We start from the raw sequence: 18,586 nt of genomic DNA on the forward strand, positions 1-18,586 counted from the left end.
TGGACTCCACTAGTTCCAAAGTGTAATTTGATGAGGCTGCTGATTTGACATTTAGCAGTAGCCATATGTGGACAGCGCTATAAATAATGTGCTTCTTGAAGCTGAATGGTGTAGCATTACTATTTGGCTTTTCTCTCTAGTCTTCATTGTGTCATCTGTAGTGAGCTATAGGTTTTGTTTTGGGAATCTTTTCAACCTCTTGTTTGCATGGGTTCACCCAGTAGCATCCAATCCTTGCTTATAGATTCCTCAATACACAGTCAGCACAGCTTACAACCCACTCAAGAGACGTATGGTTCCTGCCGATGCCAAACCGATCAATGAGAACGCAGCACGTGGGGTGGCGTGGGCATCGTACGGAAAATCTGTACTGGGCACAACTGGTGTTGGTTTATTCATAACGCAGCTCGATCCACCTGTTGCAGATTCTCTCCACATACAACATCATCAAACCCTTTCAGTTCTCGTATGCATCTTTTCATCATACACATTTTTTTTTTCTATTGGCCGGGACCTTTGTCAGAAACTTGTGCTGGGGGTATGGTGCTCAGCAATCGTTGATACCTGGGAAAAGGGAGCAGGGCACCTGGTCGGGGCGCAGGACGGGGAACTGGGGAAGCCAGTTTGAGCTGTTTGAGAAGGTTGCTTTGCAGAAGATTTTCCAGAGCAGCTTAGCCAACTCCCCTGAGCACCTGGCGTAAGCGTGGACCTTCACGTTTCTGATGTGCCTTTGAAAAAGTTGCACTAAATCTGCAATGCCAAGTTCCCCAGCTGTAAATAGAAGCGATCGCCTCTGCTGAAGAGCTTCAGTATGCTGAGAGTGGTGCAGTGAGGTGTAAATTGTTGCATCGGGAGCCTGCCAAGGCACTCGGCCTTACGCTGAGCATCCTGCCATCTGGGGCAGCGCTGCTGCTGGAGAGCTGGGAGTAAGTTTGGAGTAAGCTTGGAGTAAGCAAGAACTCCTTTGTTCACCCAGCTGCCACCCATGAGCTCCGTGAGCGCACAGGCACCGAGGGCTGTCAGCTCCACTCTGATTTCCTGCTCGGGCTGGGGGCGTTTTTGTAAACAACGGCAGCTTTCTGTAGGAAAACTGCTGCAGCACGAGGATAGGCTAGTCAAAAGGCATGGCAGTTCTTGACAACAGCAGGAAGCTTGGTGTAGAAGAGATGGTTTTTTCCTATGTGAAAGAGTCCATGCTTTTACAGAGCTTTCACTTAAAAATGTAATTGGAAAAAAAAAAGGCAACCAGCAGTGGCAATGCTTGCTGCCCTGTGTCAGTTTGGTCCTGGTATCCCCAGTTACTCGCCAGGCTGTCACGCTTTGAGGAGCAGGTCTCACATGCGAGCCTAGCAATCCTGGCCTTCCAGAATTGAATTTGTTAGGGTAACGTTTGCACTGAAGAGCGTTCCAGCCTCCCGCTGTGAGAGGTCTGTGATAGGGTTTTGAAATGCAGGAAAAAGGTAGGACGTGGTTAGAAATCGTCATGAGCAGACGAGTGGCTAGGTCCCAGCTTGAATGTTAATATGAAACTCTCGGGGTTCTCCTGATTTGGTGAAACGAAGGCGCTCCATTTAAATTTGGTGATTTTTAAAAAATTAGCAAGTTTCACTGCTTAAGCAAACAAATGGAAGTGATCGGGGAGAAATGCCCCCTTCCTGGGAACCGAGGCACGACAATGTTCAGGCCTAATTCCAATTTTTGTCAAACAACTTGCGACCATCCTCTTGAGTGGTTTTGTAAAAGTGGTGCTAATGTGTATAACCCTTCTAAATTTTTCTTTTTTTCCCCTTTAACATTTGTTTACCCTTTCACTGTGTCAGTCACAACACACCGCTCTTGAATCTCCCAGCTGGTCTTGACTTGTTGAATTTATTTTATGCTTTCACTCTTCTTTAATAAATACATTACTTGCAAGCAGTGAATTGAAAACAAAGCAAAAGAAAAACTACCATTAGTGATTGGACAGTTTCTTACTTTGTGTTACATTTAACTGTTCTTTTGACAGCCCAGTTTTTAAAGCCAGGTTCGTATGGAAATGCTTTCACTCCACTTGCACTGCTTTTGGAAATAGCATACTGCTTCATCTGTCTGTTTATTTTAGTGCATTCATAACACAACACAGTCAGCACAATGTCTCATCTCCACTTAGCAAAAGATCGCAAAGTACTCCTCGTCCTTTTTTGAAAACGCAGCCATTTTTGTCAGCATCAGCTTTTAAAATCTGATTCAATAATCCTTTGTCAGATACAGTTGACGTGCTAATGGTAGAACAATTAGTGCGTTATCCGCAAGCTCTATGAACTCGGGGCCCGCTTTGCATGAAGGCCCGCGCAGTCCTTGGGGCTGTTAGGTAGCGGTCTGCAGCAGATATGGCCCAAGGTAAGTTTTCCTCCACTTCCACCCTGGTGATCTCCATGGTCGTTGTGGCTGGAATACATATTTGTTCATTTTTCCTTCTATTGCATACACTGATTTAAGCTTTTACAAGCAGCCATTCCCGTACTTCTTGTTTGATTTTTTTTTTTTCATGTAGCCCTAATTATGTCCTGGGGGAGAGCCAGGCGTGTGGGAAAGATGTATGGTGGTGCCTTGGAACATACAGCGAGACAAAATGTCTCACTTCACTGGAGGATTGGAAAAAAATTTATACTCGATAGGATGTCTTTTGAGGAAAAATGTCTCCATGCAGCCAATACCTTTGGGAAGATTGTGTCTTTCAAGCTGATTCACCAAAGTTCTGCAAACTGTGGTCATTTTCTTCAGTAGGGAAGGAGTGGAAGGAAACACTGCTGTTCTGATTTCTGTTGATGACTTATTTAATTACAGAAACATGCAGCATTTTTTGTATGGTTCCACGGACCACTCAATGCTATGGATTCACAGCCCGTTGTGATTTTCAGGGTGTTTCTGTGATACCCTGAGCTGTGGTTTGTGTAGTGGAACTAATAACCGCCAAACGTATCTGATTTCTTTCTTGCCTTTTTTTTAGATCAGAGGGTGGGCACACTCCTACCCAAGAGCCCATCTGTGAGGAGTTGCCAGCTGGTCACTGCTGGTGAACCGCAGATCCCTCAGCTTGAGGGCCACAAGGGTGCTGTTGGCACTCCTGGATTTTGTCGTTGGGAGGAAGAAGACTTGCAAAAAAAACAAACAGGAAAAAAACTCACCCTGTAATGAATGCCACTCCGAGCCCTGTCCAGCCTTATTTAAAAGCTGACATTTAATTGCTGCCTCAGTACTTTTCCACTTAACTTATTCTGAAAAAGCCTTTTTTTTTTTAGGAAGATGAGACATTATGCTTATTGTTTCCCCTACATGCACTAATGGTTCCTTGCTGTTAACTTATTGCTAGGCCTGTTTCATTCTAACATCTTAGTATTTTTGTTAGTTTACATGTGAAATGCATCACCCAGTCTGTGCTTGAGCTCATTTTATTTAATTGATTTTATTATTTTTTTTTTTACTAACCTCACTGTTTTTTCAGTTTAATATTGGCTGCATGCTAGTTTATATATATATATATACATATATAAAAACCCAATCAAGTCTAGCCTGGATTTTGCTATGATTGTGTTTTGGTTTCTAGTGGTGGGGCAGTCTTGCACTTACAACTTACTCAGTATTATAAAAGCCTGACACACAAACAAAATGACTAAACACATTGTAGATTTTCTTTACAAAAAAAAAATCTTAAGTGGTGCTGTCTAGGTGGTGGATATGATTGTATAAATAGCTTGATTTTATGCTTTTTACTGTCAATTTTTATTGGTACACTTTATTTTCTCCCACATTGCTTTTTTTATTTTGTATTTTTCTATTTTATTTTAAATGTGACGCACAAAAGTTGCCCAGCACACCATCAGAAAGTGACCGTCCCTGATACCCCGTTCCCCCGGAAAAATTCTAGCCAGCAATTTTTGACATTTGTCTTTCCCTTTTATTGGGCATATATTGCCTTTTCAGTAGCATTTTTTTGCATGCATATATATGTAGAAAATCTCTTGCTCATCACATGTTTAAATGTCAACGGGAAGGGAAGAATATATTATTGGAATATTTTTGGTTTGTTTTCTCTGTTCTGTCTGTCAGGATAATATTGGACACCGCTTACTCCAGAAACATGGGTGGAAGCTGGGCCAGGGATTGGGAAAGTCACTGCAGGGTAAGTCCAGCAGCTTCTGTCTGAAACGTTCAACACCGGCTTCAGTCTTTAACAAAATTATTTCTGCTTTTTGTTTCTAGATTAGATTTTCTTTCCACTATTAATATGTCCAAACAAATGCACTGTTGAGTTTCATGTTTAGCACTTTGCGAGTGGAAGCTGCCGCCTCCCTGACTGGTACAGGTTAGCCGTGCCGTGTGCTTGTTGTGTCCCCGTAAGGTCGCCACGTGTGGCCCTTCTGGAGGGAGGTGACTTAACTGCCTGCTCACTAACAGGTAGTTGTGCAGCTTCTGAAACTTTGTGATACTCTGCTGGCTGGATGCTGTGATATTAAAGAATTAAAAGCACAAACCAGTTACAGTGATCTGTCTGCATGTTTCACAGTGGTGTCAGAAGCCATTAGAAGGCAAGGCAAAGGGCCCACTGGCAGCTGAAAGTGGTGGCAGAGGCTCACGTGGATGGGAGAGGCTCGTTTCTGGTCCCTCCGGAGGGCTTCCAAGGGTCTCCTTACTTCTCTTACCCTGCAGGCTCCTTGCTAGGGACTCAGCAAACCTCCCTAAGACGGCATAGCGATAGTGGAACCAACACACCCTTGCTCTGCCCCCCGTCAGAACTCTTCCTGGGGTGCCAGAGATGCCCGATTTGAACCAAGCAAATAACTCCCGGTTCCTGGGGTGGGTGGGCTGCCCTCAGCTGGGTTGCCTTGAGGAAAGCCCCAGGTAGTTTCCTACCGCCTGAGTAGCTGCCGGTGTGCTTGGTGTCTGCCTGTGACCCCTGTGGGAAGGCGCTCGGCATTACCGCAGGTGTGGGACCCTGCGCCCAGGCTCCTCCTGTCGAGACCTCGTGAAGTGTTTGAACCTCAGTGCGCCCCGAGTTCCTCAGAGTAACTTGCTCCTGTTCCCATAGCCTTAGTCTGAAGACCTGGGAGCTTGTAATTGGACTTCCCTGCCCCTACAGTGACCCCATTAGAGACATAATGTCTGTGCTGTGGAGGACTGTTGGAGAGGTAACGAGTTCTGAGCTCTGGAAATGCATATTAATCTCTTGAGCTAAGGCGCTCTAACTTCTCAGACAGGACTGCACTGGTGGTTAATGCTTCTCGCTTCCTCTAACCTGGTTTCATGTGAAATTCTCCAGTTAATGCATGACGTTCTTACCGTCCTCTGCCCCGTGCTGGTGCCAAAGCTCAGGACGTGGTTGCAGTCATCACCTCTTAGGCTTCTGCTTTGGCATGGCATTCACTGGATGTGTAATTTGGTCTGTTTTCTCTTTGGGGTGCCCCGTATTTCTGTGTGTGTCACCAGTGTGGAAACATGGAGGCTTGAAAGAAGCTAAAGCCCTCTCACAGCCCCAGCTGGATTCGGAAGCATGGCACCGTGCGAGCCCTGTCGCAGGCACTGTCCTAGCGAAGGAAGTGGCAGATGACTGTGCACAGGGCGAGAGGTGGTGGTGCCATGTCCCGAGGCTGAGACCCAAGACTGCCCATGGCAGGGTTCAGGCATTTGTGTTTTGATACTTGATATTTGTCCAGACCAAGGCTCTTTCCCACTGCACGTTTCGGAGCATTGAATCTGTGCCCTGTCTCATGTATTATCAAAGCTCGCACAATTCAAACCGACTGGAAGCTGCAGGCAAGCTGTTGGTACAGCCCATCAGGGGCTTTCTGCATTTCCTGCATTTTAAGAGAAATGCGGGAGCAAAAGCAGCCTGTCTAGACTGACCTGAGCACGTGCTGAGGCTTTCCTGATGGAGGCTTTGCGGAGGGTGCAGGGACCGTGCGGTGCTTTCACCTTCGGGCTGGGCGCAGGGTGCCACAGAGCTGTCGAGGGCGCTCCCCTCGGCTGCCAGCAGCCAGAGCCTCTGGTGTTGCTGATGGTCACTCTGGGAGCGCTGAATTCATTATCCAGTGACCTTAATTACGTCATTGTCCCAAAATCCAAATACAAAGTGCAAGGGGGAAAACATTTGCATCCAATTTTAGTCTTGTTCTAGGAGTTTGAAGAGTGAAGTCACTTGTTGTTCATTGAGAATAGAAGAACAAAACAAAAAGATTTTCCCTTCTTCAGAAACATCCAGGAGAGATCTCTAAAGAGAGAACAGAAAATGCAGAGCCTCTGTGCTGTGAACCCTGCTTGTTCTGAGCTGTGCTTGAGCCTCTAGTTATGAACAGCCCATGGGCGATTTGATACAGCGGAAGTAGAACCACTTCAAGTTTTGCTGCAGCTGTGTTATCTGTATCTCCTGTATCTGGCTGTGGAAAACCTTTGCAGCAAGCCCTCAAAACTGCATTTGGTTTACGCGTATTGAATTGAGAGTACCTTCTTCACCGTTCTCCCCGGTGTAGCTGACGTCAGTTAAGCAGGAAGTTGAGTTCAGCGTGCTTATTTTCATCGTAGTGCAGCTTTTAAATCTAGCTGTTTGTGTGTGCTGGGGCTCCCTCCTTAGTTTCAGTGAATCTGAAAGTTACAGAATGTTATCCTGGGCAGCCAGCAGTATCTGCTAATTCTGTAAGGCCCTCAAGTTGTTCAGCGAGGGCCTGGTGCCACCAGGCTGTGCCATGGTGATGGCTTCCCTTGCGCTAACTAGCCACTGTGGACGTAATCCAGCAGCGAGGGTGCTGCTTCTCTGGGCTGTAGCCAGAATACCCTAAAATTCCCACTCGCCAGTTGCTAGCGGTACCTCTTGCTGTTCTCGTGGTACGGTGATGCCTGGCTGATTGGATCCCTGTGCGATGTCAGAAGCAAGCGGGGTAGTTTTGCACCTCCAGGAGAAGCGCCTCAAGGCAGCAGCCCTCGCTAACTGTGACAATGGTGCCTTTGTGGTGCTGGCAGAGGAGCCGAGTCTCTCGGACCAGAGGGCAAGAAACCCCCGTCCTCATTGACCGCTGGCATAAGGGGGGACTGCGATCCAGCTGGAACGCACCAGCATGCTGCTCGATCCTAGATTTGTATCGAGTGGAATATTGGGCAAGGATAGTGCTGTCAGCTCTGACCACTCCAGTGGGAGAACGATGGTTTGGAGAGGCTCATAATGAATTCAGCAGTCATCCCTCTGCTCATCTCTTCTCCTGATGTATTTTGCATTTTTCTCCCCCACCAGCAAGCAGGGGAACAATGCTTCGACTCGCTGACGGCCAGTGAACATGAGAAAGCAGAACGGCGGCTGCCAGTTGATAGGGATCACTTTAAGGCTGGAATGTACGGCTTGGGGAGGCGTTGTTTGTCTGCGAAAAGATGTCGGATGATTTGGTTCTGACATGAGAAGCTGGGAATTGCACACTGTTTCCCACTCACAGATGGGGAGGTGTAATTGTCTGGGGGGTGCCTGGTGGAGTTAGCAACAGGTTAAAAACAGGGCCTGACTGTCACGTGCAGCCCCCTGCTAAATGGGCCTGCTAAATAAATCAAAGTGACCTGAGAGTCAGAAAGGCTGAGTAAGATCTTGAATTCACGTGTTGTGATGCTTTCTCCTGGAATAAGTATTTCATATTAAGTTGGAGCATTATTAAAAGCATTGGAGGATTGACATGCAGAAGTAGTATAACTTTCATCGTGCCTTTGAAAATATCTTTATAAGCTTCTCTTCATGTCTTCCCCTTGTTTCCAGATCTTTGATATAGTATTTTAAAAAAGTTTTTTTTAAAGAAGTTTTTTTATGCTTGAAAACATCCGTTTTCTCTTGGTCATTGTGTGTTTGATAGGTGGTAACTCCTCCAGGAGGAATAGCTGCAAGAGAAGTAGTTGTGGTCTCCGTTTCACTAAGGAAAACAGAGCAGAGCAGATGAAAGCTCTCCTTAGGAAAGACAAAGGCCATCGCCACTTTGCTTTGCCAGGAAGGACAGGAGTATGCAGCTATCTCTGATGTGTTCAGAAAGAGAGGATAACACTTAAGGTGCCTGCCGAAGTGACCCAGCATTTCAGGCTGGCAGGTGTCTTAATTTGGCTCTCTTGAATCCTTCAACTAACTCCTCAGGGAGTCATGTCTGAGGAAGTAGGTGGTTGTCTGGGATGGGGTTGGGGCTCTCGGGGTGCATGGGGGAATATCTGATAAACGTCGCCAGGATGGCTAAGAGCAAGCGGGCTGACTAATGGAAAGCTAATGCCCAGGTCTGGTTTCAGCGAGTTAATTCAGAGCCCCACACTGTTTTCCTCTGCACGCAGCCTATGGTGTGCAATTACTTTGCTTGTAATCCACGTGAGTGCTGATTTAATTCACGCTCTTACAGAGACTGGGGTTACCCTGGTCTTTTGTGGTGTCTCCGAGAGGTGAGTCAGAATTGAATATTTTGCTATGGCAACAAATAACACGCTTTTGTCAGAGCATAGCTACTCTTAAGTACTTATGTTGCTGAATCGAATCATTTGGATGATACGGAGTTGTTCCTGTAGAACTAGATCGAGCCTTGAAGCCTTGTTTAAGTTTGCTTCTTGGTAGTCTTTGGGGGACCAGGACAGCCCTTCTGTCACTTGCTTGTGATGAAAACGCTACTCAGTGTGAACTAAGGTAAGCTGAAAGGTGGATGGCACGGCATCTGGCATGCTGCTTTGCACTAGCGCCTGTCACCTCTGGTTTCCAGAGAACAGGAGCAGCAGGTGTATTGGGAAAAGGGAGGGCTCCCTGGGGCAGGCCTGTAGGAGCAGTGACTTTTACCTGTAGCCTTTGGCTGGAAAGAAATGCCTCCTGACCCCCAATTCCTATTTAGCAGTGTTTTCTTTTTAATTTGGTTATGTTTTCAGCAAAGCTTTGGCATCCCTTCGACAAGACTGTTCTGAAGGGCTGCCTGAATCCTGCTGGAGAGCAGCGATCCCCGGCGATCTCTGATGAAACCAAGCCTCTGCGGGGTGTCAGGGTGGTGGTGTTCCTGTCGGGCACGGCGTGCTGGAAGCTCGTGGTGTATGGGACTGGTGACGTGCGGGCGGCAGCACTTACAAGTGTGCATAACAGAATTCTTGAGTTTCTTTTATCCTTTCATGAGCACATTTTCTAACGAGATCCGTTAAAATACATAGCAAAGTCAGGCACAGCAGATTTGGTAGAAAATGCTAGAATTCAGTTCCCCACCTGACTGCCTGGGTGTTGCATGGCTTTCATTAAAAACAAACCACCAAGTGGATTTGTGTTCTACAACTTGCAAATTCTGTGATGATAAATGCAGTCATCGCCACTCCCATCAGTTATACCAATGCAGTTCTTATTTGGCACATTCTCACTAAACGTGTTCAGACAAGCTCTTGTTTTCCTTCCTTTTAGCATCAAGAGTGAAAGAACAGATCTGCCTAAAATATACTAAAAGATGTGCAGAGAGCGGGAGGAGCTCGCAGGTGAACTTGCGGTTAAGGCAGGAGTTCTCCCTTTCCTGGCAGCCTCTGTGATAATTTCATGTGTGAGACCAAGCTCGGTAAGAGTCACTTTTCCAACAGTGTGCTAGGTGGCTGCTGGCGAGGCGTGCCTTACTTCTGGGTGCTGTTTTCTTTAGACCTGTGGGGAGCGGTAAGTGGAGCTCTGACTGCTCACACAGCTGAGATCAGTCACAAGTGTGATGGCTTGGCAGCTGCGGCTTGGGGAAATAAGCTCAGGGCTTGAATTCCAGTGGTCTTGAATCCTGGCTCTGTCAGCAGTTCACCAAATGGCTAATATATTAATGTATTTTTCCATTTGTTAAATCCTCTGATCTCACAAAGGCAGACAGAGTAGATGTTTGTGAGGCTTTGTGAACACAGAACAATGAGCATCCGAGAAAAACAGCACGAGGAAATGAGGAATTTTGTATTTATTTCTGGATTGTGAAGCTTTGAAATAAATACAAGAGAATATGGAAGAAAAAGACAAGAATGTTTAACAGTGCCATTATTCATTCAGTATTGAATGATTTGGCAGTCTTACGCAAGAGAGATGTAAACATGGTCTTTACCTTATATCTTAATGTGTCCTCACGAGGAACCTGAATTCTGGCATAGATGAACGTTTCTGTGCTCATGTTTGCAACATAAATCATTGCAATGGTTTTAAGAGAGGAGTATTTTCATGTAAAGTTAGCTTTAAAAAAAATAGAAAATGGGTAATGTGGCTTTGAAAGCCTGCTGTCATCATACCAATCTTCATCACCGTGTGAAAATGCCCGGGGGCGCAGACCTAAAGGAAGGGCTTGCAGGGCTCCCTCTCCACGCGAAGCAGTTGCCCCCATGCTCGCTCTCCAACATGCAAGGCCCTTCCTTCAGTCATAGGCTGTAAGTTTTGGATAGTTTGAGCACGTGTAGTCCATGAAATCGTTACTCTGTCAATCACACAAGGTCACTGACAGCGAGATGTCCTTCTCTTGGCGTGGTGTCAGGCTTTTTTGCCCTTTGTGCAGTGTTAGAACAGTTCTAATAAAACCATGAAAGATGTCTGGGTGGGAGGCAAGTAGCCAAGGCTGTGCACGACCTGTCCCTGCTCCTGCGGCGTGTCCTTGGGCCAGACGGGCTCCTCAGCCCGCTCCACGTACCAAGATGAGGTAAGACAGCGTCTCATACCTTGGATTATATTCTGGGTCAGTCGAGATGGATTTTCATGCTGTAACATCGTCCATCTTGTTCCTTAATACCAGTCATCAGTTGGGTTAGGAATTGGGGTGCTTTTTGACCCAGACTGCCTGTCTTCCCTTACACAAGTTCAGTGAGGTCTGATATCACTGACCCTTGGTTTTCTGCAAGGGTCACCCTTGGCTTGTGTCTCTAAGAAGTTTTGGGCTCACTTGAAGTTTATGATGCGATTGGGGTGTTTGCAACTTGGCTTTCATTTGTTTTTCTCCTGCTTAGTAAGGATGGAGTTCACAGCGCAGTTTTTGCATACTTGAAAAACAGTTTCTGCTCCTTGGGACTTGATCCTTGTTGCTGAGGGTGGTAGATGACTTCGCTTGAATCTCTTGGTTGTCTGTGACCCCTTCCAGAAATCTGAGACAAACGAGATGAGCTCACAGATCACATTCCCAAAGGAGACCAGCATAAAAGGTTGCTCTTGTTTGTTTGCTTCTTGCAGCAGTCGGCATAAAGCTGAGAATGTAGCTTTGTTTTCAGCCAGCAAGGAGCACCACAGAGCCTGCCAGGGCTTGTTGACCGGTAAAAATTAATGGATTTCCTCATCCCTTCCCTTTTGTTGTACTGAATGAGGAGTTTGAGCATTTTACGTGACAGCTCTATGATTACCTAAATGTGCAGTAGACACAGGAATGTTTATAGTGTTTGCAAAATCCTCGTTTTAGAAAACGAAACTAATCCCCAAGCAGGATGACTCCTCGCTGTTTCAGATGTTCCTAGAGGCAATGTAGCTGAATGGTGATCACGTCCTGCATCTGTGGGTGCTTTGCTGTGGATGTTAGTGCCTGAGAACCTTAGTGGGGTTGGACGGGGTGATCTTTAGGGTCCCTTCCAACCTCAGCTGTTCTGTGATTCTATGGGTCCAGGCACCTCTTTACCTTTCACAGCCCCCAGTGGGGTCCGTACTGCTGGTAACCAACCAAGCTAACCCATATCCATCAGAACCAGCTGGTGTCATCCTGAAACTTCCCCATGTGGTCTTCAGGCAGCCGCGTTTCTCATCGTGCTCTCCAAAAGGAATTAAAGCTGGAAAGCTGTCTCCTATCACGGTGTGGTATGAAATTGTAACATAAAGATATCGAATAAGTAAAAATCCTCTGTGCTCAACATGACCCCATCGCAGTGTGTCCTTCCGAGATGCTCAGTTCTTGAAATTCTCTTCCGATGAAGTGCGTGATAGCAGTCAGCCCTCCAGGATTATTTCCCACAGAGTATGTACCTGGGATGAATTCCTTAACAGATGTCGAGGTAGGGAGCGGGATTAAGGCTGTTCCGTTACTTTTGGTACTTGTATGCTATGCATAAGTGATAATGTGAAATATACCGGGTTAAATTACATTAATGCATAACTCTGGGGGTCCTTGTTCCTCAGAGCATTACCTCGTTTATATCTCTTTTTATACAGACCTTCAGAAAGGCCTTATGTCTGCTGTAGGTGCATGGGATTGCTGAAGGGAGGAATCCTTCTGAATCTAAATCATCGCTGACAACTGTTGCCTGTTTTGACTGTTTAAAAAAAGATAAACTGTGCGCTAGCACTGAAAATGCCAACATTTCGAGACGGGCTCAGATGGCAGGTCCATCTGGCGCAGCGTCCTGTTGGGAGGCGCGGAGCAGCATCTGCGCGCCGTGTCCAGAGACAGGAGCGAGCACCCTGCAGCTGGCACTGTGAAATGCTGATCCTCAGAGCAGAGCGTGACTCTGTGGCTCCTACTCTTGCTAAAACCTTGCAGCATTAACTCTTTCCCCGAGGCTTGTTAGCTTGTAGCTGCTGGCAAAGTATTGGCTCATACCCAGTAACTGTGCAGTTCAAGAGGAGTGGATTTGGAGGAGCCCGTCCCTGCTGCAGCTCGGCAAGGTGCTCCTGCAGTCCGCTTCCTTTACTCTGAGGTTGTTTTCTAAGGTGCAGCTCTCATGGAAGCCGCTGCTTTTTCTCAACCCTCTTGAGGTTTGTGCTTTGTCCCCCCCCCCCGAGGTGTTTCCCCTTTGTGGAAGCATTTATTCAGCAACCCCCTCTTCAGTGGGGTGTTGTGGCACTGTAACGTGACGTCTGTGAAGGAAAGAGCCTGTGACCTCGCTCTGAAAGGAAATAACTTTTTGGGGGGGTTGTAGGGGAAGGGGTGTGGACACAGCTGCATGATTTGCCATGTGGAGGGGTTTGTTGTCAGGGGGGCGGTGCTCATAGCCCTGGTTTGGTGTGAAGTGCCGCAGTTCTTGGCCTTTCCTGAAAACTCAGCTTTCCCCTTCGCAGTGCTGGTGTACCCGAAAATGGTCAGCGAGAACCCTAAAGCTGGGAGCCCTGCAACCTCTGAGAACCACGGTTATGTGCTGGTAAAGCTCACTCTGTAATGCGGAGAACCTTTGGATCCTTTTCTTTGAGGGAGTTCTTTAAAAGAAGACCTTAGAGCTTAACTTAAAAGCCCCATTTTCCCCTTTGGCTGTTCTCCATCTTCTGCCCAAGTCTGCTTGGCATTCAGCGGGGTTAGGGGTGGCTCTTTGGCAACCGACAGCGTGTTTCTTCCTGCCCGCCGCAGTGGCTTTCCTAGGGCACGGCAGGAGGCTCCCCAGGCCCCCATGACCCAGCGCTGTGTCTGGCAGCGTGTCCTGCTTCCCCGGCCTGCTGTGTGGAGCCCTTGTTTCAGTGCTGGAGACGTGCTTGGAGTGCTCGAGCTTGGCACTTGTCAGCTGGATGTCACGCTGGGCTCCGGCTGGCTGCTGTCTTGTGTCATCCACAAGGAAATAATGGTTAAGACTAAAATGGAGGCATCGCCTCTTGTGTTAAATATTTCCCTCTTAAAACAGAGCTTGTTTCCCCTCCCCAGAAAAATATTGGTAATTGCCTGCTTAAATGTGCCAAAGTGCATCCTTGAAACTGGGCCATCACCAGGAGCTCAGCCTCTGCCAACACCTGCAAATGTCAGGTTGCAAACGCAGCCATGACATCGAGCAGCAACGGCTCGGATGTACCCACTCCCTGATTCCACAGGGCAAAGCATGGTGCTGGGGTGGAGGGGTGAGGAAGAAGCCTCATATTATATTAACCCATCCTACCTGCCTACTACAAACGGCCTATTTTCTGCCCCTAATGGTTTCTGCCTAACAAATGGTGTTTCTTTTTTACAGCGTTATGATCCTGGACTTGTTGTGGTGATGGTAAACTTAGCAGTGGTAATTTTTTATTTTCAGACTGAATTACTCCTTTTGTCATCAGTGCACCAATATGTTAGGCTTACTTTCTCTGTTGTAGCCATCATCCTTCTGCTTGGTCTTTCATTTTCCTTTCCTTTCCTTCCTTTATGCACACTTGTCTGATCCTTGTTCATTAAAGGGTATTGCTAAAAAGGGATGTTTCTGTTTGTGTTAGAACTGCCAAAATCAGTTTAAACGTAAATTTCTAATACTGTCCAAACTTGATTTTCCCCAACACGATGGGCGCTAGCACTTGCTACTGCAATTTACAAACAGATTTTGAAAAACTTTGACTGCCTTAGAAGGCAAAAGTACTGATGCATTGTTTGTACGCAGGGGTTTACCAAGGCAATGAGGCTGCATCAAAAGATGTCTATTGCTGGAGAAACCAAACCAAACTAAAACAAACAAACAAAAAAGCTTGAAAAAAAATTCCTGGCACTTGCTGCCAGTCATTTCGTTTGGGTTTACCACGTACCAGTAAATCCCTGGCTGAGACGTTATGAAAGTGATATTGCACTTAGGAAGTCATTTTTATAACCTGTCTTTAATTTGGTCCTTTTGCTAAAAATTGCAGTCACTGCTTATTTTATTATACCATTGGGCATAAGAGAAACATTTTCACATGGAAAACTATGTTAAAATACCCAAATGAAAGCTTAAATCAAAGTACAATTTTGGATCAACTCGACAAATGCTTTTGAAGTTGGTGAATATATGCCTGCCGTCAAATGTATGGGCATGTAAATGAAAATAAAGCTGTTAAATGGACTTCTTTCTGAAAGAAAAATATGTACTTCTGTGCCTCTAAGAGTTTTTTTTTTTTTTTTTTTTAAAAAAAAAGTCCGGACAAGGCAGGTTGCTGAGGACTCTGGAGTCCGAAATCTGCTGCTTTGGCGGAGGTTAGAGAAAGCTAATGCTGAGAAGAGAGCAGCTGATGCACATACACATTTTCTGAGGCAGTTTTAAAGACTTCAGCCTTTTGTGCATGTGGATTGCAACATAACTTTTTTGGCATGATTAAAACCTGTAGATCTTTTAGCCCAAAGGTATAATATATGTTGTATGTGTGTATAACAAAACAGTTGTTTACACCAAACCAAGAGCAATAATAAGGGAAGTAAACATTCTGTTTTTTTACTCAAGGTATGCACCAGAGAAGGTAAGTACTTTTTCAGTGGGCTTACATCACAACAAACAGTGCGAGTTGTGATGTAAAATTTCAATAAATAAATACAAATTAAAAAAAGCTGTGGTAGTAAAGTGCTTGTCTGCCCCATTTTGCTTTGTTTGGCTGGTTATGAGTGGATTAAAGATATGTTTAAACAACAACAAAAAAACAACCAACAATAAATCTCCAGCATAGTTTGATTAGTTCAAAGTCAATTTTCTTCGCAACTAGTCCTTTTCACAGCTTACAGATGACACAGCAGGTGCTGGAGCATCTCTCCGCAGGGGCTGGGAAGCAGGGCACTGACCACCTGGCCTGGGTTGGCGGCGGTCCTTTAGAGCTTGGCTTACGTGCCGCTCCGCCAGATTAGCATCCTTTCCTCTTGGGAAGTGCCAAAAGCTGGTGGGAGGGAGGCTTCCACGCTTTTCACAGGGAAGTCATGATCAATTCTCGATGTGGCAGTGCAATAAAACACATGTAATAGCTTTTTTGCTTGTATCAGAAGATGAGGAGTACGTATTGCCCGGTGTGGAAGCACGGAGAAGGTTCATTGCTCAAGTCCTGTTAGCATCCACGTGCTAGGACTTGCCATGGTTGAACATTAACCACAAGTACGTTTTACCCAACCAGTTAATGTTCAGAGCATAGCTTTTGTCAGTATAAGGAGTGTTAGACTTGAGCCGGTTTGGAGCCGAGAAGCAGGTTTGGCTGTAAGCTGTGAGAATGGCTTGTGTTTGGTTCACTGTAGCTTTCTGGTCTCTGCACTCCAAGGCAAGATCTCTAACCACCCAAACCCAATGTGTCAAGTGAGCTGTGGACATGGACCAGCCGCTGACCACCTGCCTGTGTTCCTGTTACAGGGAGGACGGATCCCATCCCGATTGTCGTCAAGTACGATGTCATGGGCATGGGGCGGATGGAGATGGAGGTAAGCTTGCCTGGCTCCGGCACGGCCCCTCTCACTGACTGCCTGGATCTCGGAGAGTCTGTAGGGAAGAAATTAAAAAGTAAGAATTTGTGCGTCAAGGTGAAGAAAAACTTGCTCTTAAATCAACATAATAAGCAAACGTTTCTGCTCAAAATGCACACTGTTTACCACCGGTTACGGGAGGTCTGGATAGCACCCTAAACTCAGCTTTTTGAGTTTCACTTCTGCAAAGCTAAGGCTGCTGCTGGCAGTGGATGGGCCTGCTGGGAGCCACTAGCTCGGAAGGATTAGCGAGCTGTTTTGCATGTGGGTTGCACTGTGGGATGACAAAACAAGGAAGAAGTACAATATGCAAAGATTCTGTTTCAAACCTCATCTTTTAAATTACGCATTCTGTCAGTCTCAGTAGTGCAAAGTATTTATGGGACAAATTACTTTTTTTTTTTTTTTTAAAGCTTGACTACGCCGAAGATGCCACTGAGCGGAGGCGTGTACTGGAAGTGGAGAAAGAAGACACCGAGGAGCTGAGGCAGAAATACAAGGTACTGAAATGGGGGCACTAACAACAAAATTCCCAGGGGCTCACTGGGAGGGGACTTGTCCTAGTAGGATACGGCTCTGACTGTTAGGCTGCGGTAATAGTAGTAGGAATTACCTATTCTTGTTTATTATTGGTTTTGAGATTCTTTATATTTTAACAAATGGGTTATTCGCTTCCTAGAATTAACCTTGGTCTTTGCTTTGCTGCTAAAGAGCTGCAGGTTAGCAGCAAGGCTTTCTGTCAGTGTGTTTTGCTCCTGTTCTGGAAATAACAGTTCTAGGGTAAGCAGAGCGTGTCCTTCCCTAGACCCAGGGCTGCCAAAGTTTCCTGGTGAACATGCTGCTTTGTCAGTGCAGAATCTGCAGATGCAAATTTCAGATGGACAGTTATCAACTGGAAATGATGTATCATAAAATCATAGAATATGAGAAGTTGGGATGGACGCACAAGGGTCTACTCAAGGTGTAGATCTGTTGTTACTAAGCAGCAAATAATGTGTTATGAAGTGGTTGTGTACGTGCTGTCCTCTGAAAACACAGGACATGGCCCCAGTTCTGAGAAATCGATAGGCTGTATCTCTTTAGAAGAATTTCTCAGGCTGCATTAAAAAAATATACGTGTATATTCCATGTTTCTGTAGGGTTTCTGAAACCTGTAAGACTTAAGGAAACCCAAGACTTCCCTTTTAATGATAAAAAAGGGCTGTCACGTTGGCATTGAGCATGGCGTGTTGGAGCATACTTGAACCAGCAGTAACTGAGTTCCCACTTGGCACTCTGCGGAGATGTGGTCTTTGCTAGTCCTTTAATCCACTCCAGGCTTAGCAGCCTGGAAAGTACACGAAGCCTTGAGAAAGGCTGCTCCTTCAGTTGTCCTGAGACTTCAGAAGTAGTGAAGCTGAAGAGCCACAGACGCTACAACCAAGTGTCATTTTTGCATGAATTTTAAGTCTTCGAAGAATAGTGGAAAAGTAGTTTCAATGGCATTAAAATTAAACACAACAAACATAACAAATCTAAAATTTCATTTCTCTGGTTGAACAGTTAATACTGCAGGCAGTTTATTCAGCTATAAAAACTTTTATCTTCCCTTCTTGATTCTCCCCCTCCCCTTAAGTTGAGACCTTAATGTGCTTTTTACAAAGCAGAACTCCTTTACAAAGAGAATTGCCGGCATATTTGTTCATTTAAAAATAAAAGTAATTTCTTATAAAACTAATTATTAGTTTTGGGGCTGAATGAAGTTAGTGATGTCTTCTGGCATGCCTTAAAAGTGCAGGCGTGCTCTTAAACCGGCTTACATAGCCTGTGCTGAACAGTTCCTCCGTGTCCAGGTGTGCTTTCTCCTTGAAGCTGTTTGTCTTCTGTTGTTTTCAATGCTGTCCATGCCGGGTGGCATACCGCTCGCCCACTGCAACACGAGGAGATTGAGTTCTGACGGAGCTGTTCCCGGGCAGCATTGGACCCAAAGCCCGATCCCGTCCCACAGCGAGCCCCTGGCTGCGGTGCTGGGGATCTTCAGGTGGCAGCAGCTGCAGGGTGCAAAGCATTGCTTCATTTCAGAGGGTTATTAGGAGGTCTTGTGTGAATTGCGTGTAATGATGTTTGTCTCAAGTCTGCAGTGCAATTTATGGTGAAGTTCTTAGTTTTTGCAATTGTCTTTCCAAATGCTGTTGGATGTGCATTGCTCTCTGAGAGCGTTTTCCCTTCCTGACAGTATTCAGCACAGATCTTTTCCCGGAGCTCTGTGGAGCAGCAGCAATCTCTCCCAACTCGGATGTATTTTTATTAGTGTGCTTCATCGTTAGGCTGTTGCATTTCCATATTAATCTGTGAAAATCTCTGCAAGTGTAAATTTTTCATTGCTCCGCAGGAGTCAGTTATGCAATTGCCAACTGTGGCCGCATCGTGATTAGCCATTCAGTGAGTCTCAAAGGAATTTCAGATAACTCTGCAACCCAGAAGCAAGAAATGTTCTTTAATTCCCTTCTCTTGTATAGGTGCTGATAATTCAGATGGCT

General features: G+C 45.8%; 1 protein-coding gene and 1 long non-coding RNA gene across 10 annotated transcripts in view; both read left to right on the forward strand.

Moving 5' to 3' along the window:
* The window catches only part of GPATCH8 (G-patch domain containing 8), a 55,631-nt gene that overhangs the window by 19,078 nt on the left and 17,967 nt on the right, over positions 1 to 18,586 (forward strand). For 2 of the 9 annotated variants that reach the window (XM_035347505.1, XM_035347509.1), the window contains exons 3-8: positions 2,006 to 2,023; positions 4,090 to 4,162; positions 5,069 to 5,168; positions 13,861 to 13,905; positions 15,958 to 16,025; positions 16,481 to 16,567. In XM_035347505.1, coding sequence (XP_035203396.1) covers positions 15,999 to 16,025; positions 16,481 to 16,567 — 114 coding nt within the window. In that variant the 5' untranslated portion in view covers positions 2,006 to 2,023; positions 4,090 to 4,162; positions 5,069 to 5,168; positions 13,861 to 13,905; positions 15,958 to 15,998. The remainder of the gene's footprint in view (positions 1 to 2,005; positions 2,024 to 4,089; positions 4,163 to 5,068; positions 5,169 to 13,860; positions 13,906 to 15,957; positions 16,026 to 16,480; positions 16,568 to 18,586) is intronic. The other 7 variants (XM_035347504.1, XM_035347506.1, XM_035347502.1 and 4 more) reach the window with 5 other exon arrangements.
* Positions 6,296 to 7,786, forward strand: LOC118178756. Its single transcript, XR_004756282.1, has 2 exons — positions 6,296 to 6,837; positions 6,908 to 7,786. It is a non-coding gene; the product is annotated as an uncharacterized LOC118178756 (long non-coding RNA).

The sequence above is a fragment of the Oxyura jamaicensis genome, chromosome 27, assembly GCF_011077185.1.
Source record: "Oxyura jamaicensis isolate SHBP4307 breed ruddy duck chromosome 27, BPBGC_Ojam_1.0, whole genome shotgun sequence".
Classification (NCBI taxonomy): Eukaryota; Metazoa; Chordata; class Aves; order Anseriformes; family Anatidae; genus Oxyura; species Oxyura jamaicensis.